This window comes from Lactuca serriola, chromosome 6 (genome assembly GCF_051521515.1).
Source record: "Lactuca serriola cultivar US96UC23 chromosome 6, Lser_US96UC23_V15, whole genome shotgun sequence".
NCBI lineage: Eukaryota > Viridiplantae > Streptophyta > Magnoliopsida > Asterales > Asteraceae > Lactuca > Lactuca serriola.
The window spans coordinates 148,214,572-148,237,571 of record NC_136413.1 but is presented as its reverse complement, the minus strand read 5'-3'; the positions used below and the strand labels follow the sequence as shown (position 1 = coordinate 148,237,571).

The window sequence follows — 23,000 nt, the reverse complement described above, 5'->3', positions numbered from 1 at the left end:
TTGAATAAGCTCATGGACTTTACAAGTGGAGTATATCAATACTTGAGCTCAGCTCAATAATATACTCGACTAGCTCAAGCTCAAGCTCGACTTGACCCGAATTGAACTCTAGTATTTTCCGAATCGATTTCAATTAAGATGGCTCTGACTCCATTAGAAAAGGTCACATGTGCAATACTTTCCTACCTTATATTACATTTTAGTCACTGACCATTTGGGTAAGTCATTTGCTTTACATTTCCTACCTTATATTACATTTTAGTCACTGACCATTTGGGTAAGTCATTTGCTTTACATTTGACGGTCTTTATGTGTGGCTTATGTTTTCAAGAATTAACATTTATTTATGGGCAATCAATCTTATATGTTCTAGTAAATTTTTCTTTAAGGGGCTTCTTTTTTCCTTTTGCTCGAGTCTCTTATATGTTTGGATGATCCTGATGTGAAGTGAAATTAAAAGTTATGGTAGAAAACTAGAAATTGTAAACTTTTGAAATTTGGAAAGATTAAACGGGCCAAAATGTAACCTGAGAAACCCAACAAGAGCTTCATGTTATTAAATAAGCTGTTAAAGTTTACGTATTTTCTTGGTTGTGGCCTTGTGGGTCCCAATAATCTCATTCGCATATTCTTTTAATGTAATTAATTAAGAACGATGTTATGAATTTGATATTAGCATCTTTAAAAATCCTTCAAATCCAAAAAAATCATATCTTTCAGATCTCAATAAACAAAATAATTTTATGTTATGTTTGGTTTAAAAAAACAGCAAACACAAGATCAACTTGTGATTACTTGTCTGACATTTCGATTTCTTAATTCATTCATTGATGCATTTCGCATGCCTGCTTAAATCTTAATGTACAACTCATTATTGCATCCTAAAACATCCATCATGCAAAGAGTACAACACCCTAATGCAGGAGCCAGATCTGGATCAAGATCTGCTCAAGTCAAAAATCCAAGATTTTGCAAGAGATAACATGAAACATAAACTAGTATCATTCCAAAAAAACAGAATATTTACAAAACTTTATATATAAAAAACTCGATGAAAAACTAAACAAAATCATAAAGATCATTCACATAATATTATCATAGTAAAACTATTATGTACAGACACCTAAAACCTTAAAATTATTTACATGAGATGATCTTCTTCCAACTGCAACCTGTTTCTGTACTTTAAACTCTTTAAAGACACCATTTTCTTCAATAATTTGTCAAAACTTTCTTGATGTTTAAATGGCATTGTCACTACATGCAACAACAAAAGACAAAAAGGTTAAAACTTTTCCATTCCTATCAAAAAATATTAACAAGTTCAAGATGGAGGAGTTGACTTTTCAAATCATCATATTTTACTTTTCATTGTGAACAAAATTCAAGGTAAAATACCTGTGATTTCTCAGTTTTATGCACAAGACTATCCAATTTTTTTTCAAACTCTTTAATTTCAAGTTGAAGATCTTTCTTCTTAAGTAGAAAAAAGTTCCCATTCAATCTTTCACCTTCAAGATTCTGCATCTTTCCATTTACCATCAAAATCCCATTCATATTTTCAATCTGGTCCTTCATCTTCACCAACTGTTTCAACTTTAGACTCATTTCCTCCAAAAAACCAATAACATTTTCTTCAAAACAATCACAAAAATTCCATAAATCTATTTTCACTTTCACAAACATATCTTCAAGAGCTCGTTTCTCTACACGTAATTTATCAGCTTCCTCCATAGCTTTCATGGCTGCTTTCTCGTTTACTTCAAATGCAGAACCCATTTTTTGTGACAGCCTTCTAAGTTCCTCTTGAAGTCTTGAAGCCAAATTAACGTTTTGCAACCTCATTTTTCTCAAATTTTCCTCTGCCCGAATCGCCCTTTTCTGATTTTCAATTTTCCCACGTGTAAATTCTTCAAGATTGCCCTCAAACCTTTTTTCTTGATTCACTAACTCTTCCTCAAGATTCTTGACATGGGTTTCAAGATCTTTGATCACAAGATTTGAGTTTGATAATTCTTTTGATTTTGATTTGAGTTCATTTTCCAAGCTTTCAATTTTTGATTCGAGTTCGTTTGCATTTGAGTAAGGCGTATACTCGTATTGAATCTTGAGTTGTTCTTCAAGTTGACTTCTTTCAAGTTTATAAGATATGTCATGGTTTTCTTGCTTCAAGATTTCATAATCTAGTGCTATTTGCTCCATTTGCATTTCAAGTTCATCTTTATCTCTTTTATACAACTCAATTTCACCATAAAGATCTATAATCTTTTGTTCTAGTAAATACGTTTCTTTAATGCCACTATGGTCTTTAACAATCTCTTCCAACACCCTTTGCTCCTCATCATCATCTTCATCATCTGTCTCAGATTTTGACTTTGACTTTGACTTTTCTAAAGGAAGAACCATGTCAGTGCTCGATTCTTGTTTTTTCTCAAGTTGTAATCGAAGATTGGAGGTTAGTTCTTTCTCATGGTTTAATTCTTTCTGTAGTTCATCAAGAAGGGCCCACGGATCATCTTTGACTTTGACTTTGACTTCTTCTGTGCGATTCTGATAGACATTTCTTTCTTCTTTAAGTTGAGCTACTTCCCGTGAAAGCTCATTGCCCTTTTTGATTTCCTTCATGATTTGTTTACGAAGTGTTTGTAATTCTAGCTCAGAAACATCATTTTGTCTAGTCAAAGCTACAACTTCAGCCTTGAGCTTTTGAATGATGACATCTGAAGAACTTTCTTCTGAAGTTTCTCCTAATGTACTTGTTGAAGAATCATCTGTACTTAATTTGGGATTAGAACCATTTAACCAATCCCATTGCAATGATTTATCTTCTTTTATTGATGATTCACGAGTCTGTTTTATCTTTTTAGGTTCCTTTTTTTGTGGGGTATTGAGTGTGGAATTGCTACTGGATCTTGAAAAATTGATATCTGATTCATTGGATACCATTTGATCCTGTAAATTTTTAAAATATAATGTCTTAATTATCCAATGCTACAAATTCGGTAGATTTTCAAAGTAAAATGCTTTAACAAGAAAAAGAAAATTCAAAGTACAATGTTGTAATACAATGAAACAAAAGTAGGATGCTATAATACACAAATAAATGAAAGTATGTTGCTATTTCCTGAATTTAGGTAGGTGAAATGAGAACTTACTTCAGTAGGATTACTTCTAATGTTTCCTTCAAAACTACCATTGCTAAAGTGTCTCATCAAGCTTTGATCATGGTTTTTTGCACTCTCACTTCTATCAATTTCCCTGTAAATTGTAGAAGTGTAAATATAATCTTTAAAGAAGTTAAATAAATAGGAAACTTAATCGTTTCAAAATCCATTTTACCTATCGAAAGATCCCTGCACCCTTTGAACTGATACCTATTTTTGGAAGAAAAAAATATACAACTTTTAAAACTTGAACAAACGAATCCACTTAAACAAAAATTGCACACAAGATAAAAAGAGACTAACATGCAAAATAGCTGCAAAATTTGCACTTTTTAAAGGAAGAGATAAAGAAAAAAGCTTCGTGGCTTCAACATAACTTGCAAAATCAATCGAAACCTCTCCAACACCACCAAATCTTGAAGAATCCTACAAATTGTCAAAACCCCACGAAAAAAAAATTTACTTTTTATTTATCTTTCTTGATTTGGAAACATATAGAAATATGCTTTGCATAAATTTAAATCAATTTGTACCTTTGCCACAATAAAGTAATAGATTTTCTCGTGAATCTTTCCGGTTTTTTGATCATGAGAGAATTTAACCGTTTCATAAAGTGGTTTTTCCCAATAACAGTTTCCATCTTGAACTTTTGATTTCTCTAATCTTGAGGTTGCTTTTCCAACATCAGTAGGAACCACGGATATCATCAACGAATCTCCTTCTAATTGTGTCAACTGTGTATGCAGCAAGAAGAAAATGTATAAATATTTTATTTCTACAAAAGGGTTATTTTTCAACTCCCGAGCTGGCCCACACCACCCTGCTCTGCGATGTGAGATGTATATCAGGTACACAGTGGCCCACTACTGATTTGAGAACTTAGTGTTACAAGAAGCACAATCCACATTGGAATTGAAATTCTCACACTGCAGCTACTGAGACTCGAACCCTTGACCAGTCTTAGATCATTGCTATTAATGAACCGACTCGAACTTTTCTTTTTAACGGTTTTTTATCGCGTTGAGGGCATACGTCATGGCCTCAAGTACAATTATTAAAAAAAAAAAATTATCGTGGTTTTTATCGCGAAACTATAATGAATTAATCACCCCCAAAATGCAAGAAGATACCATTAAATCTTACAGATTCTCATCTACTTTTGACTTCCTTTCCATATATGTGAATAAAATGGAAAATGATGAAGCAAATTTCTAAAATTTGATTTTATAGGCCAACATTGAATGTTTCTTTCTGGGTCACTTTAAGAAACAGTGGCAAATCTTTTCAATATGAGATACAGACATCATGCATGAAATTATCAAACACATTATGGTTCTTATTTAATTGAGAAATACAGTACCTGTGTTGCATGAAACTGCAACTTGAATACACCTTTTATCTTGTTCTTTTCGCTTTTCCATCTCGCCGACTTGAACATTTTATGTCTCTATTTCTGTTTTATACAAATATCAGACGCTCAATTCTACATTATCATACTCAGATTTCAGGGTATTCTACTCGTAGCTAATTAGGAAAAGTCCGTACCTAAATCGGAGCTCCGGTTAGCCAGAAATCATCAATCAACACGTCAATGTTTCATCGGTTCAAAAGCACATAAACCCAGTACAATTGCGCGAGTTCAAGTCTTGGAACACACAGATTGAGTTACAAACTGAGAAGAAATGGATAAACTAGTGAAAAATTGACCTTTTTGCAGCCTTCGTTCGAAATGACAAATACCCAGTTGAATTCCCTGAATTTTAAGTTCAAAAAACATGGAAACAAACAAACAAACGCATATACACACGCAGATTAGTCAAACGCCGAGTGAAGAAAACGCGAACCTAAGTGAAAGATGTGGGCTTTTTTGGTTCAGAGAACTGAGAAGCGTATCTACAATGGAGAGCTCGTGAATGCTTCAGAAATGAGATTGGCGATTCATCGGCAAGATCCAACACCGAATCTTTCTGTTTCTGCCTCTGAATAAAACAAATGTTGCAGGTATGTTTGTGTATCTACTACTGTCCGTGCAAAACAAGAAAAGGAAATCGTGAACCTCTTCTCCCTTTTGACTGAAGAATTTGATAGGGAATAATGAGTTATCATTATCAATCTTTTTTTTATATTGATGTGAAATGTATAACATTCCTATATCGTTTTATCAATGAATATATAAAAAACTAAAAAAGACATTGGATTTTCAAGGTAATTATTTGATGCAGTTAATAAGTACATTATTTGGCGTCTAGAACCATTATTAGACGGTGATATTTAAAGGCAATGTATTTATAGTATGATGACTATTTATAGCCATGTACCGACTTATTATTTAAGTAGTTAACAAACATTGATTAAATGACACCCTATTTACGTAAACAAAACATGACAATATTTTTTATTTGATAAGGATGGGTACCATCTACGACATTGTGATCCGGTTTATGCAACCATATCACCAATGTAGTGGTTGACCAACCGGCATAACCCGTTCAATCAAGCCAAACAAGAAAAATGATGCAAACACATAGTTGCACGACTAAACCTAACTATACCAACTTAGCCCCAAATGAGACGTTCTACACAATACCTCAATTCGATCTATTGATAGAACCGAGCATCACTTATTTTGCTCATTTCATACCTACATAAGTTACACTAGAGGTGAGCATTTTAATCTCTAAACCAGACCGGACCAGAAACAAGACTTAGACATGTATCAGTTTTTTAGAGTAGGCCTGGTTCTCGGTTCTTTGAATCATGCAAAATAGGTCTAAGTACAAAATCGGGTAAGTCTGGTCCTGGTCCAGGTCCGGTCCAACGTATATTTGTTTAAAGTAATAGATAAACTAACTTTAGTATGGCTTCAACGAGTTGTACCATATGCACCTAAAGTTGTATCGGTCTAATGGGTACAAGAACCGAGAAACGCAGACCTGGACCTGGACCAGTAATCCTCAACAGGTCCGGTCCATGGTCCACCAAATTCTGTCAAACCGGTCCAATCCGACCCAAATGCCCATCCCTGAGTTAAACAAACAAACCCTATAAGACAAAACAAGGATACACTCTAAGCACCCATAACTATATTAGAAACCCTGGCGAACCACGATCTCTGCACGATAAGACAAATCTACCTGAAGAGACAAGCAACCAACAACAAACAATAATGTTCCACCATTTTCCTAGTACGGATTTGACATCATAAATCACGATAAAAGACAAACGTGTACTCTCACAATATAAAGACCAACATACCATCATCGGTAAAAGATATTGACTTTCACTACTCTCTCTCTCTCTCTCTCTCTCTCTCTATATATATATATATATATATATATATATATATATATATATATATATATAGTAAACAAACTCTAATCACTGCTAACTTAACTAAACTTGACCATCATATCATATTCTCGGGACCTCCTCCTGAACTACAGCTAACCTATTCTTTTGTGATATCAGATCTCAATTGTACGTTTCATCTAATCATATCACCACCAAGAGATACCTAGTTAAACTAGGATTACATTAGTGGCGTCATCTATGTAATCTCCATAAGAAGCTATCACCTCGCTAGTCCTAAGAATTGGTAAATGCGATGAAACCAAAGAAGGAAATGGTTTCATTCTCATACAACCTATGGTCTCCCTTGAAACATGGGTGATCACACCAAAACTGACCCATCCATCATCCTATTTTCCTTTCCACCTGTAGTACTCAACGAAGCCTCCAAAACGATTAAAGAAATTGATATCTTTGAGCCAAGAGGCACACCCGTGTTAATACTGACCATGCAACAACCCCCCGCGACCCATGTGAAACTTTTCATATAGTCTATTTGAAATAGTCTTTTAAAATACTAATTTCATGTATTTTACAAAATAATAGTATTTTTAGGAAAACATCTTGCGAAATTTGGTCCCAAATGGCCAAGTCTTTTAGCATTTAAAATTAGTCAAGAAATATGAGGGTGTAACAACATAATTAGAGGCAACGTAAAGTAAACAACTTACAAACATTTCAGACTAAACTAAAAAATCTTCTAAATATCCAAGTTAACATTGTCTTTGGTCTTCACCAACTCTTCGAAATTAAATACATGTCAAAATATAAAGTTTTAGGCTTAGAAAGCCTAGTGAATAATATCAAGGTTTTCGCTTTAAGGCTTTGGACGAGAGCAATCATCCAATCCCAATATAAAACCTCCAAAGTTTGGAAATATCAAAGGAAATACTTAACTCTTTAGTTGGAAAAGAAGCATATAAGAGTAGCATTGCTCAATGATTATTGGATTATCAAAACAAATTTAAAACTAAAAGGCAATGCAATGCAAATGCTTCTAAATCCCATACCATGTGGATATTATAGTCTAACACCTCTCAAAGATAGATAAGTGGGTACATCTCCTTACAATAATAGTTAAGTGAGTTCATCTCATCATAATAGTAGTTAAGTATCTGAATAATGATAGCTAAATGGGCTCACCTCCCATCAAACTAGGTGCAAGTGATTTATCACACAAGTACCACACGAATGGTAGTTAACCCAAATTTATAAGTAAAGAATTTCCATAATACCATTGCATCATTACAACACCATAATGAGTACCTGAGTCGTAATTTAGACATATAAGTCATCATCATATCCTAAGTGATGCATAAGTTTATGAAGAAATTTAAGTGGAAATCATTATTGTTGTTTCCAATTATAAGAAAACTCATTCCAAAATATTTTCATGAGTACATACATTTATACTCACATGTCATAAATGGATAAAAATAACATAAAATAATTAAAACTCATTCAAATATCCAAAAAGATAATAGGGAAATGTAATTTTCATAATAATCACCTCAAAGATCTTCTTTACGGGATCTTTTAACATCTTAGAATGTCACTTGTTTACTCATAAGCCATAATAATCAAATATAATATATATAACCTTTGAAATAGACATCCCTAAGATTTTATTATAATTTGGGACTATACAACTATACATTCAATTTTACGATTTTATGTTGTAGCTGCACAATCGTACACTTATTGTGTATAATAGTACCAATTGAACAAATAAGTTCTTGAAAATATGCAAATTATACCAAAATGGCTTGTATCGTTAGAAAAACATGCGGTGTGAAAATTCTAATGAAATCTTAAAGTTTGATATGCCAAATTTAAATTCCTAATATCGATAATCATTTAAGGAACCAATTCTAATGGTTATTATGAATGAATGGCGTTAAAACTTTGTAACAACATATAATCACAATATAATTAATATCATTAATACCACTAATCAATCAAATAATGTATGATCTTCCTTATATTCCAATTAGAACTTTAAAAATGTAAGATATGATCACTAAAATGAAATCTCTCCGACGATATTTAAACTTAGAACACAATAATCTAATTCCAAATCATTAGAGAACACTAATTACATAGTCAAACTTAGAATTTTATAAATCAAGGATGATATACCATTCTTCTAACTTATTAAACTTTATCAAAACTTCATAACATCAAACTCGACCACAAATAGAGATTTCAACACTTGATTTGGACTTAGTATAATCAAACTTACATCGAAATCATAAATTAAATTGTATTAATTACTAAAATCGAATTTAGTTGGATCTATTGTTGAATTCATGAATCTAGGGTTTTGAAAAAACATTAGTAAAGGTTCGGTACATCATTTGATCATAAAGTTCAAATTGCATCACTATATTAGTCTTATAGACGTAGAATTCAAAATTAATTTGCAGAAATAATTAAGTTCATCACAAAATTCATACTTAATGATGAACCATCGTACATGCTAAAATAAATAATGATTTCTTTAAAATATTAAATGATTTTAAAGTCATCATTGTGGAATTTGGTCCCAAAAACTTATGACATACTTTCAAGTTAAACAGTTATAAATACAACGACGTTTAAGTAAATGTCATAACAAAAGTTTAAAATAAACCACTACATATATGTGGCGTTCTAAATGTCCCAAGATATATTTGTAAGCTCCTTCTTCAGTCTGAGTACATGTAAAAAGTATGTTAGGCATTTAGAATGCCTAGTGAGTAAACCAGAAATTTGAATTTGGAATGGAATTGGATTATGACACTAATCCAATTCCTAAGTCAAATTCCCAAAACATTTTCAAACCCATTTTCATAGCTCACAAATCATTTCTCATATTCTCTAAACCATTTCATGTCATTTCCAACACACACACACACACACACACACACATATATATATATATATATATATATATATATATATATATAGAGAGAGAGAGAGAGAGATAGGTTCAAATGTTTCCTATAACTATTGTGTGCATGTAGGAACCAATTGGAATTTAGGAATATTTAAATAATTGATAATTCTTATAAGGGCAATTATGTAACTTAGCATATGATAATTAAAATAAAATCCATTGATTCATGAAAACTTCCATAAAAATTTCTTTGACTAACTCTTTAACCCTAACCACTCATAGCATACGTATTCTAATTCTGACTCCTCCCATTTGCTTATTAACATCACCGTTCCTGTTTCTTCCCCAAAATTTCTACAACAAAACCCTATCAATGATTGATTCAAGCATCTGCAACATAATTAATCATGAAATATAGTCCAACACTTCCTAAAAATATTTTCTAGATGGCTTTCTTAATGTCAGATCTTCGATTCTTGGAGGTGTTTTTCTTAGCTAGTTGCAATCAGGTTCACAATCTGAAGTTGAGATTTATCATGTTCATTATTTTTTCCTTCTTAGACTTCATATATTTCTGTTTTATCCAAGTAAATCTCGTTATTTAACTTCCTTTGACGTGTACATGTAAACACTGATGCTAAAAAAGTTAGATATTCCCTCTCCAGTACCTATCTGATTTACCTAATATGATTTTGTCATGGCCTCCATGTGTTTGATAAAATTCCTCAATGAAAAAATAGTTGATAATCTTTAACTTTTTTACTTCGTTTTGTTCCTTATGCTTTTCAGACATATACAACTTAATTTAGATTGGGTTGGATGCCCTTTTCATAACAACAGGTTGATGCTAGTTGATATGGATTAAGTTTAGAATTGCATTCGGTTTCTTCAATCCCATTTCACTGCTCTTTTATTGTTGGTATTAAATTAGATTAGATAGATTTTGCATTTCTTGCTCCTACGCGATTCAATATTGTTTGAGTGAGTTTTGGAAAAGTGGATTTGCTTGCAAATTTCAATGGATTTTGTATATGTGTGTTGTTTAGTATTTTACTGGAATAAGAAAATAGTTGTATGTACTCTATGTATTCTGTCAGAATTTATTCTATGTATTCTGCCAAAATGTATTATATGTATTCTATCATATTCTATGTATTCTTATAGAATATATTAAGTGATAGGGATTGCAAGTAGCATGCTTTTAACAATTCTTAGTTTTTGTTTTATTGTGATAGGTATCACCGGAAGAATTGGTTGAAGAATTACATTCTTACGATAATACTTAACATTTTCATAAGAATAGTTGGAAGCAAGTTGATTCTTTGGACCATTGAAGAAGATTAAGTGTATTTGTTCAATAATTGTATATTTAAGAACGCGATTTTGTATAATTTTATTTATTTTTTACGACATTATGTTAGAACATATGTAATTATATTAAAATATATAAGGTTGTTATTCTGTAAGAATGTGTATTAGTTTGTGTTTAAGTTTGGATGTCCATGAATAGATATAAGAATGTTGTTAGTATTCCACCAGGGGTTCAAGAAAATGATTCTTTAATAATATTCTAATAGAATACCATTCTAACAGAATCACATAACATCATTTTAACAAAATAACAAAATAACATTATGTCAGAATAAAATCGGTTTATGCTTACAAATTACATTTAAATTGAATGAATTTAAAAATACCAGATTTTTTAAATAAAGAGCATTAATTATCCCCTAAATCTCGAATTTTCCTTTTTTTAAATTTGTCTCAATTGACTAAAATACCTTATAATGAATTTAGATGATATTTTTGTGTTATCTTTAATTTAATAATATTTATTAACCACTTACTTAAAATAACTAAAATGATTGGTCCACAATCAACCATACATGCACACAATACTTATCAAAAACACAATAACCTAACCATATATATATATATATATATATATATATATATATACACACACACACACACACACAAATGAAAAATGGTCCCTGTGCTATGTATTTTTCTAAGGTTTGGTCCAAATCTCTAATTTTTTAGCTTTGTGTTCCTTTTGAGCTAGTTTCGTTGCATTTTTAGTCCCTCCGGATATTGAAATGACTATAATACCCTTAGGGTATTTATTTTCCATTTTCTTTCATTTTTTAAATCTAAAACTTATTTAATTATTTTAACAATTAAAAAAATAGGAAGGGCCCTCTCTCTCACACACACACACTCTTTCTCTCTCTCTCTCTCTCTCTCTCTATATATATATATATATATATATATATATATATATATATATATATATATATATATATATATAGACACACACACATTTTGTATATACAGAACATTGAGTCACTTAGGAAGGTTTATCTTGATCTTAACGGATCCACCTATAATCAATGAGACTTCCTTCTTGGCGGCAAATCCTTCTTCTTATAGTTTAACTAAGATTTGGTCGTTTTCCTCCATCAATGCAATGGCAATGATGGATTAGGGCTGAAGATGGTAAGAAATTTATCAATGGATTTATGGAACTGGATAATAACGGCAAAGAGGAATACTTGGTGACGGAACAGAGTGGTGGCGGAAGAAAGTGGCGGGATGCTAATTCTGGAGACGAATCTTCAAATCTTGTCCATATCTTGAAATCTTTTGATTCTTCTGTGAATAGGGGATTCTCTTTTTTTTTCTCGAATTTCCGGTAAAGAAGGTGACGGGTGAGGGAGGAGATCGTGATTCGGATTTATAATAATGGAGTCCAGTTAAGGGGGATGAAGGTTTGTTTGGAGGATCTAGGAGCTTCGATTCCGATACAATTTGGGTTCATGTAGTAAAAACTCGCATCCCCAAACATTCTCCTCCTTTTCATTTGGGTTCTAGATTGTAGGTGTGGTTTTAAAGAATAAAAAAATGGTGCAAACCCGGATTCTGATATTCCCAAGAAATTATGCTCAATGTTCTCCGACCAAGCTCAAGAAATTGTGTTCAATGTGTGTGTGCTCAAGAACGCAAGAACTTATAAACCCAACAAAACCCAAAAAAAAATGTTCATGTGTTTGAAGAACCTGTAATTTGATTATGGAGTGTTATTGGTTCTAAAAATCCTTTTTGAGGTTTTGTTTTGTGGGTTTTGATGTTCAAAAATTAAGTTGGAAATCTGGGTTTGTTATTAAAATAGTTTTTCAAGACCAAATCCAAAAGATCGAAGAACATAAGAACCATGAACAAGAACACATATGGGATTTCACGAACTTAAAGGCTTTTCACTTTTCATGATGTTCATCAGAAACTAATTCACGTTTATCCTCAGTAACTGGATTCGATCGTCCACCATAGACACACACATATAAATATAATCTTCTTCCATAGATTCTTGTATTCGATCAAGAATTGGTGTCGAAATGGGAGATCGAGGTCATGATCGTTGGAACTAATTTTATGTTTGAAGCTAAATAATCCAATAACGGTAAAGATAAAAAAGTGAAGAAGACATATGGTTCTTTTTCTGTAGATGAGGTCACAAACCAAGAGAGAGAGAAGCAGGAGGACGAGGAGGTGGGCCCTCTCATTTTTTAATTATTAAAATGAATAAATAATTATTAAACTTTAAAAAATGTATTTGAAAATAGAAAATAAATACCCAAGGGTATTAAAGTCATTTCAGTTTACTAAGAGACCAAATCTGCAATGAAACTAGCTCAAAAGGACCATGAAGCCAAAAAAAAGTCGAGGTTCGGACTGAACCTCGGAAAAAATGCATACCACAGGGATCATTTTTGTAATTTTTTCATGTATATATATATATATATATATATATATATATATATAAGGGTTAACTAGAACCATATAATAAAAACAACGCAATGTATATGAATCTAATTCCCAACTCAAGTTTTCTACTTTCAATGTCCTTTTCATACTAGGGTCACATCTCTAAGGTTGCTCTTGGGTGGATGTAACACCCCACATTTTTTTCACCTTTAAAATGTTATGGTTATAAAATCATTTTGGGGATTAACCCATATTTAACAAAAACTCGGTCCCACAAAATCATTTACAATAAAAACCTTGGGTGTTACTACTAAGCATCATACAAACCATAACAAGCAAAAACGAATTACATCATACAAACCATGACAAGTTCCACTCCATTCATTGTCTCTTAATTTCTAACTTCTATCTATCATCTTTTTTTCCTTTAGTGTAACCTGAGATACATGGCATTAAAAAGAGATACGTAAGAAAATAATGTCTCGTGATATACGTGGATTTGTGACCCAAACATTTATCACATTTCTATCTAAAATATTTCATTAAGAAAACATCTTTCAAAAGACATTTTTCCATATTCTGTTACCTTCTAGCATTAAGGGCTAACTACAGTATTAAACCATTTCCATTTCTATATTGAGGGTCTAACAATACCACCAAGTCTATATGAAGGAGTAGCGCCACTACTATAGATTCCTCTATATCCCGTTACTGGGATATCTAGCTCGAGCAATACATTTCTATCCATACTTTCCATGCTTTACACATTCCATATGTTAGTATCAAAATATTCAATTCAAAAGTAAAACATCTACATTTCATAACATTTCTAACATGTTATCAAAACATTCATTTTTCCAAAACATTATTTTCTTTCAAAACGTTCTTGCTTTTAAGACATTCTTTCAAAACATTCCTTTCAAAAGTATTAAACACTTTCAATTCAAAACATTTCATATATCAAAGTGTTGGTATTTTATTATTATAAAATCATTTCCCCATGTACCCCAAAGTGGGAAAATTCCAACACGTACTTACCTCAATCACAATTAAAGATGAGCTACTCATTTTCAAGCTTCTTTCCTCCAAGTAAACACTCTTTAGATGCTTCCTACAACATACTAGCTCGTGTCTATATAATGACCAAAATAGCCTCATGAATTCTATTTCTAGAATTTATTGTCTCAAATCATTCCTTATACGAAAATATGAATATAGACGAAAACTGTGTGTAAATCTGAGTCTGTATGCAAAAGTTTTGAGAAAATACTAAAGTTCAGATTTTGGTCGAGTTTGGTATTCTGACCCTGAACGCAGGCATCGCCCTTGACCACGTGCGTCGTGTGCCAAGTCTGTCAAAACACACCAAAAAACGAGGCTTACACTTTCTTGGATGGTTTTGGTCTTTTAGGCAACCATTTGTAACACCATTAAAGGTTTCCTAGCTCTACTAGAGGACTTTTTATCATGTCAAAACATTTAACTTAATTCATTAAGTCCTCATTTACAAGATAAGCTCCTAATTCTTAAAATTACACAATTTGAAGGATTAAGAGCTTAAGTTGCTCACCCTTGCATTATAACCATTATGACTTATTACAAAGTCATTCAAAACACCATCAGATGATGTCAAGTACATAAAATCATAACCAAACTCATTGTAAGTACATAATGTAACTATGGAATCCTCAATTCCGTTCCATGTTCCCAAATTTCCCTTGGGCCAAAACAATCACTAGAGCTAGAACTTGAGTGACATTCCTTTATGTTTATGTTCCATTATCATGTTTATGAATGTCACTCACTTCTTAGATATCAATCATCACGTAATTATCCATAAATTTCCCCAAATCCATCTCAATCCAAGCTTATATATGATTCTACCATCATTGATGAGTTTGAGCATTCCAATTAGATTTATTGTTTTCAAATATCATCTAGATCACTGAATCCATCATAATTTCATGTACAAATACAAAATCTCCAAATTTAGGATTATACGGTTCATGGTTGTCTTTTTACCCAAGTCATCAAATCCATCAAGGGTTTTCCTCGTAATTATTGTGTCTTGCACCTTAGAATCTTGAATAGGATTCCAAATACAATACCACAACCCTTACTAAATTGGTTGATTCTTGTTTTGCATATTTTTACCAAAACGATTACCTTTTTCAAGTTAAATACAATATGAAATTCATCTAATATACTACATCATTTAAATCAAATTATAGGTCTAGTATTTAATATGTTAATGAACCCGACTTAAAAATATGAAATTTCACACTTTAGATAGCTTATAAAAACATCATACTTTAGTTTGCAATTTCATCAAACAAATTGTACCAACTAAATAAAAATAAATCAAGTATTTAAATAATATACTTTTTTTAATGTGATTTCACATTTTATATAAATTAGAAAAAAAATCATAAAATAAATATTAACAACGTAATCCGACTTATTTAAATGGTGTAGTTTATTTAGTAGAATTTCATACTTTTTATATAAGTTTAAAAAAAATAAAAATACGACAAAGTAAAGTATATCATTTTTCAGAAACGTAACTCGACTTATTTTCACCCACATAGAAATGTTTCACAATTCACATAACTTAGAAAAAAATATATGGTTCATTATAATGTATTTCAACCCAAAACTATTCATTACATTGAACATGTGCTTACATAATTACCAAAAAAAAAAAGAAAAAAAAATAGATGTCAGCCTCAACTGATTATATATGGTGGTGAGTGGTGACTTCCTCCCTATGGGTTATAGCCTGGTGGTGCACCCTATGGGTTAGACACATGGTGGTGTGGACCACTGGCTTAGGGTTCCATGAGTCTGCTCAAACACATATGTGGCTTTCACTGTTTACCACTGTCCACATGATATACCTTCCAATATCTTAACGTGCCTTTGGTAGGGACGCTTACGATTTACATCTCATATCAAAGACCTCCGGTTATTAAATCATTGTGTTGGCCGAATCATTGAAAATCATTAATGATAATTCGTACAATGAATTGGTTTAGATTTAAATCTCATATGTACTGGTTAAAAGTTAAAATGGATAAAGTTAAATTTTTGATTAAAAAGTTTGTGTGTGAAAAAAACATATCTCTCGCTCTTGCTGATATCATCACATGTTGTTGACTCCGAAGAGTTTGATATTGCGTTTGTCTTCTTGGAGATTTGTCAATCGTTCTTGGTGTGGTTTTTAACGGCTATAGGTTTCAAATGAACGAATTTTGATATTGGGAATGGCAAAACATAAAAATGGAGACTATGAAGTGAGAGGTGGTGGCCTGTTCTCCACTCTTAGAAAAATCGGGTAGCGTTTCTAACACCGGTTCGGTTATACAAAATCCGGTTAAAAAACCGGAACAGACCGGATTTAATAAAAAAATACATGCAAATCTTTTTTGAAAATATTTTCTCTTTATCTTAATTAATCTGTTCTTAATTTAAGCCTGCCAACCTAAACAAAAAAAATCGGCTACTCAAGGGAATAAAAAGGAGATCAACGCTGTAGAATTAGAGATCACGATCGAAAAAAGAAATTATTTGTGTTCGTAGTTGTTAAAATTGGTTAGTTTGAAGTTCATTTGTTCATGACAAGTACACTGATTAACCAATCATTTAAATTGGTTTATTTAATATTATAGAATTAAAAAGTTGTGGTGGAGTTAGGAATCATATATAAATTTGAGAAATTTCGAGAAATAACAAAAAAAAGAAGGGGGTTTTGAAGAAAATGACAATGTAAGGGGGTGTTTGGATAGGAAAAAAAAAGAGGTGTTTATTGCTTATTCCCACAATAAGCTAACTTTAAGTGTTTGGATAAAATCCAACTTATTAAGGTAAATAAACTAATTTTAATAAGCATCTCTCCCCATGCTTATTGTTTATTGCTTATTCTCACCACAAATAAGCTAATAAGCAATAAGCTAATAAGCTAATCCAAACACCACCTAAATAAGAAAGATGGACATGCAATAGAAGAACATAGTAGTAGAAGGAGAAAAATCGGTCGTTGGGGTGCTTTTAGGGCTTCTGGGCGCCGACGATTTTGGCACTCACTTTCTAGTGTAGAGCTGGTGGAGGTCGACGATTCTTAGGAGAAGAAGACACACCGGAGTAGGTGGAGGGCAGTCGTGGATAACTTAAGCACCCTTTCAACATACTAGAAATATGCACCACAGAAGTCACAAACTCAACTACAGTCGCCACAATCGACATATTGAGGAAGACCGAAAAAGGATGCAAGATGTCGAGACCTACGAGGGCGACCAATAGAGGAGGAACCAGCGTGTTGAGGTCTCCGCTTAGCCGGAAGAGCCATCAGACAGGCGGAGAAAACAGAAGGAACAAAATAAACAAAAATACGACAACGAAAGGAAAAAATAGAAGAACAGACAAAATTTACCTGACACAGAAATAAGCAATGACGAAAAGAAACAGAAGTAAGGTTGAACGAAGGAGAAAGAGGAAAAAAGAAGAAATTAACATGTGGAAAGTAAAACACACGACAAAGGACACATAGAAAGTAGAAAGGTTTGACAACAATAAACTAATTAAGTAATCATCTTACAAAAACGAAGGCCAGAAAAAACAAAACAAATAAAAAGTTAGTAAAGACAAAGGGATGAAAGTAGAAGGGGAATAACAGACAAACCAGAAGCTACTTTATTGTACCTAAGGTAGGACTATATATATATATATATATATATATATATATATATATATATATATATATATATATATATATATATATATATATATATATATATAGAGAGAGAGAGAGAGAGAGAGAGGGAGAGAGAGGGATATATATATATATATATATATATATATATATATATATATATATATATATATATATATAGGTTCAAATATGGATTGACATCTATTGTGTGAACGTGTGGATAATGTTATTCTGTGAGAATTACAAAGATAATATGTTGTTTGATAATATGAATACGTTTAATCTTATATAATTATTTTAATGATTAAGCATTTTCACTAATTAAATCGTTTATAAGGTTATTATACAATTTTTTTAATTATTCTCATTCTGTCATAATGTTATCAGGATGTTTATTAAGTCGTATTCTGTAAGAATTAAAATAAATAAAAAACGATGAATGGGAACAAAAATAAATTAGAATTGATGAGAATCCATTCAAATAACAATAGTTCTGTAAGATTAAACGTATTCACATTACTAAACAATATATTTTCTTAGTAATTTTTATAAAATAGTATTATCCACACGTCCACATAATAGTTGTCTATCCACATTAACCTCTATATATATATATATATATATATATATATATATATATATATATATATATATATATATATATATATATATATATATATATATATATATATATATAAAGTATGGAAACTTTTATTAATTTTGTGGATACTAAAATTGGGATGTAATTGCCCATTGAAGGGGTGGATGCGACATATGCGGTTATATGCCTTCCAAAAATGGAATATCCCCCCAGGTAGGCTCTATCATTTTAATATTTCCACTTTTTAACAAAAAAGATAATAATTTTGTCATTAAGAACTTTGACTCCTAGATTTTGTTGATTATATTTAATTAAACTCCCCATAGAAAAATACAAACTTTAAACATATCATAAAAAATATCATTATATTTTTAAATTATATAAACTAATTGGCCTACTGATTAAAATACAAAATATATAGTATTAAACTATAATGTATAAACCAAAAAGTGAACATCAAATTTAATATTTAGAGTTGGTCAAATTCAATGTTTAATCGGCAGGTGACTTCGGTTGTGGGAGATGATTGTGATCGTAGGTGTAAACCGTTTGTTTAATCTTTTTTTTCTTCTTTAACTTTTTTTTTTTAAATATATTATATTTTTATGACACTTTTTGGACTATTGCATTGTTTTAAATTTATATTTATCTTCAAATAGTTGAATTTAAATTTTGTTAGCCTGTAATGATTTTGATAAGACAATGATTATGCTTTATGATTTCATATTTGAATATCGTTTTTGTAAGTCGGATTTGTGTTGATGGACGAGAATGAATAATAAATAGATCTAATTTTCAAAGGGGAGAAGATACTCCAACCTACCCATTTGAAAGAAACATTTTCATATGGGATTGTTTAATTTTAAAAAGAGTAGCATGAAGCCAGCGAATATCGAACGCAACAAGTGAACAAACAGTTATAATTTCACAGCTTGAATCAAGTTTTGTTACCATGAAACCCAATTGACTTTAATATTTAGTATATTTTTATGAATAAACCATTTAAACAAGAACAATCTTCTCAAAATTAGAATATCTACGAAACTTGTTGAACCTGAAAACCGGAGCATTGCGAAAGGTCAAAGTATCCAAATGGTCACCATGAAAACTGCATCAAAATCCAGACTTTTTATGGTATGCAGGATTCAAGAATCAACCCACATAAACATGTTTTTTGGGAGTCAAGTCCGGAAATATAAGATCCAACACCATCGACAAACACGAACCCAAATTTGACCAGCCACCTCACAACTGATGTATAGACGATGAACCTCTTTATTATGGTAACTACAACAAAGACATCGAGTCGAATCCAAGTCAATAAAATAAACTTGTTTAATAATGGATATGATTAGGTCATTAAATAACTACTTTTGCATTATTTGGAAAATAGTCTTTGTTATTTTATTTGTACTAAATCTCAACAAAGAATCTTTCCTTCGTCATTGGCTTTGGGCATAAGCAATGTTTTGAAAATGATAACTTATGATTTCAAATATCAATTAAAGTATTATATCTATTATTAAATAATTAAGTTTTTAAAATATATGATCATCAACCAGAAAACATTACTCAATAATAGTAGAGAAAAAGAGACCATATAAATATTTTAATGATGAATTTTTTTAAAACAATATACTATCAAACTTATTGTTTGTGTCCATCATAACCTTTTTGACCAGCTATTACCTGGGATTATGACAAACACAAACAATAAGTTCAATAGTATATTGCATAAAAAAATAGATCAAATATGAACATCAACAGTTTGTTATTCTCATGAGTCATTTTCCCTTTAATAAAAAAATACTTTATATATATATATATATATATATATATATATATATATATATATATATATATATATATATATATATATATATATTTTAAAGATGGCTTTTCATAATACATTCTTATTACAATAACTCATATCCTTGTGATAATGTACTTTTAAATTGTTAGAATTGTATAGATCAATTATATCTTTTCATTACATGTATAGTGTTTTAACTTATTATAAAAATAAGAAAAAACATAATAAATGGTCTTTGTGTTTTTTCCAGATCTGAAATTCAGTTCATGTGGTTTAAAAATATTACAGATAGTCCCTATAATTTCAAAACTTTTGAAGATTGGTCTTTATTACTAACACAGTTAAGTTTTGTCCGTAAACTAGTAGGGTTGTCCGTAAACTAGTAGGGTGTTTTCATCATTTCACTACCACAAGACCATTTATGATGTTTTCTCTTATTTTTTTTAAAAGAAAAAAATTAAATATAGTTATTTAATATGTAACAGCTCTCTCTCTCTCTCTCTCTCTCTCCTTGGCTGATTGTCTTTTTCCCCAAATTTGGAACATGCATCTTCACCACGCCTCCTTTATTCCCACGATCGATCATAGATTAGAAGGCAAATAGTGTGGACCTACCCTTTTTGTTAGTGATCGATCATACAGAAAAAGAAATAATAGCAGAGAGAAGCAAGGAAATCTAGTTATTGCTAAGTGAACTCATCAGAAATGATAGTATATAGGAACTGATCAGAAATGGGGTGTTGATGATCAAGCAATTGAAATTTTTGTCTCAAACTCATTTCATAATACGGAGCATCAACATCACATAGGTTAGGTTAATTTATCAGAAGAACTTGATAACTCAAGCTCTCCTTCCTTACTCTGAAACCTGCAACTCAACCCCCCTCCTTCAACTACCACATGTTATGTGAGGAAGACGGTGCCCCCACCTGCATATGAAAACTCTGATCTGGTTCTGATATGGGTTCTCCATCATCGAATCGCCATCTTCTACGTTTGTTACCCATCATCTGATAAAACAAAACACACATACACAGTGAGATGAATTTAATTTCAACAACAAACGTAGTAGAAAGCATCCCCGATTTAACTTTATGCCAACCAAAAACCGCTTTCTCCCCCATATCTTCAAACTCACTGAAAAAAAAATCGAAGGCATATTAAACAAATGCATCTCAACAAACAACCCCTGTTTCGTAAATGATTTCCCAATCTGAAGCGTAAATTTGACGCCTGACGAGTGACCAGAGATTGAAGAGCTTCCAACACGCCATTGAATCTCACAAATTCTTTCAAACTCTCACACGTTAAAAACCTAAAATCGTCTTCAATGTCGCGCCTAGTAGTTAGGGATTTCAGAAGCGTACCTCTTAGGGCTAAACGACTCAACGGGCGCTGCTTGGGTAGATTAGGATGCAATCCGATAAGGCGGTAGAGAGAGAGAGAGAGAGAGAGAAATGAATATATGTACCAAATTTGTTTGGAGAAGAAGCCAAAAAAAAAATATTGTAACGGTGGGAGAGCTCAGCTATAGAAGCTAAAATGTACTACTTTACTCCTTCTGTGATTTATTATATTTAATTTATTCTTTTAAAACAAAGGAAGACGTCATAAATGGTCTATGTGGTAGTGAAATGACAAAAATATCCTTCAGTTAACGGAAAAAACTTAACGGAGTTAACAATAAGGATTAATCGTCAAAAGTTTTGCAAACACAGAGACCATCTATGATGTTTTTAAATCACGGGGATTAAACTTCAAATTTAGAAAAATCACAGAGACCATTTATAATGTTTTTTCTAAAAATAATAAATTTAATTCAGTACCGGATTAAAACAAAAAATTGAATTTAATATAATTTATATCAATATAATTCATATTATAATATTATTAAAAGTAAACCGATACTACATATAAAATATCATTACGCATAACAAATTAAAAATGTATCAAATTGAAAGTTGAAGAACCAAATTATATTTAAATACCATTTATAATAATAATAATAATAATAATAATAATAATAATAATTAAAAAAAAAAAAAAAAAAAGCTAGTGTTTGGTATAAGCAACTTTACTCGTTATTTCTTTTAATGTTTTTGCGTGTTAATAAAACATAATGCAAAATAAATGTTTAAAATAAAGTAACTAAAATTGTCATATGAAATTCTATAGGTTGTGGAATACATGTTAAATTCTTTTAGAAGTTACCCTTGACACATAACTACTAAAAAAAGTTGTTTTTATAGTAAAGTTTTATTTTTACTGTCTTAAAAGGTTTTGGAAAAATTATTATTTTCTATAACGTTAATTCTAATATACTCTTAAATTTAATTATCTCTCAAACAAGAATTGAAACATTGACATAGAGAAAGGAGTACAATATCTGATACCATTGGTCAATGTAAAGTTTTTTATTTAAGATATTTTTAATTCTAACTACTTAATAATTTCTAACATTTTGAACTTTTAAGACTAAACTGCACAAATGGTCCTTGTGGTTTGCTCAAAATTGTCGTTTTGGTCCAAAATATTTGCACTAGCACAAGAGGTCCAAAGTTTTCATTTTGTTGCGAGTTTGGTCCAAAGTATTTTGAGAGTATCTAAAATGACAAATTTACCCTTGGTGTTTTTTTTTTTTTCATTTTTTTATTAAGTGTAGTTATTAAAATAAATAAATAAAAATAAGATTTAAACACCCATCCCTACCCCTCCTTCGCTAT

The 23,000-nt window shown here is 31.1% G+C and overlaps 1 protein-coding gene and 1 long non-coding RNA gene across 3 annotated transcripts; both read right to left on the bottom strand.

The window, feature by feature from the left end:
- Positions 1 to 979: 979 nt before the first annotated feature.
- Positions 980 to 5,270, bottom strand: LOC145057066 (uncharacterized). 2 transcript variants are annotated; one of them, XM_079004831.1, is made up of 9 exons: positions 5,009 to 5,270; positions 4,710 to 4,836; positions 4,525 to 4,617; positions 3,698 to 3,898; positions 3,468 to 3,590; positions 3,340 to 3,374; positions 3,156 to 3,258; positions 1,399 to 2,952; positions 980 to 1,257 (listed from the first exon to the last, which is right to left on the bottom strand). In XM_079004831.1, the coding sequence occupies exons 3-9, from the start codon at positions 4,600 to 4,602 to the stop codon at positions 1,255 to 1,257; spliced, it is 2,097 nt and encodes a 698-aa protein (XP_078860957.1). In that variant the 5' UTR covers positions 4,603 to 4,617; positions 4,710 to 4,836; positions 5,009 to 5,270; the 3' UTR covers positions 980 to 1,254. The 2 variants fall into 2 exon arrangements, with proteins under 2 accessions (XP_078860957.1, XP_078860958.1); XM_079004832.1 differs by having other exon boundaries at positions 4,710 to 5,270.
- A 15,703-nt stretch (positions 5,271 to 20,973) lies between these two features.
- On the bottom strand, positions 20,974 to 21,819 carry LOC145057065 (uncharacterized). Its single transcript, XR_013685963.1, has 2 exons — positions 21,645 to 21,819; positions 20,974 to 21,414 (listed from the first exon to the last, which is right to left on the bottom strand). It is a non-coding gene; the product is annotated as an uncharacterized LOC145057065 (long non-coding RNA).
- Positions 21,820 to 23,000: the final 1,181 nt, after the last annotated feature.

What these genes read in the sequence shown, in the direction of transcription:
- LOC145057066 (XM_079004832.1), bottom strand. Translation starts at nt 4,602, where the DNA reads ATGTTCAAGTCGGCGAGATGGAAAAGCGAAAAGAACAAGATAAAAGGT. An exon ending in TGCAGTTTCATGCAACACAG is followed by an intron (nt 3,899 to 4,524) that starts GTACTGTATTTC and finishes CTGCATACACAG; the next exon opens with TTGACACAATTAGAAGGAGA. An exon ending in GTGCAGGGATCTTTCGATAG is followed by an intron (nt 3,259 to 3,339) that starts GTAAAATGGATT and finishes TACAATTTACAG; the next exon opens with GGAAATTGATAGAAGTGAGA.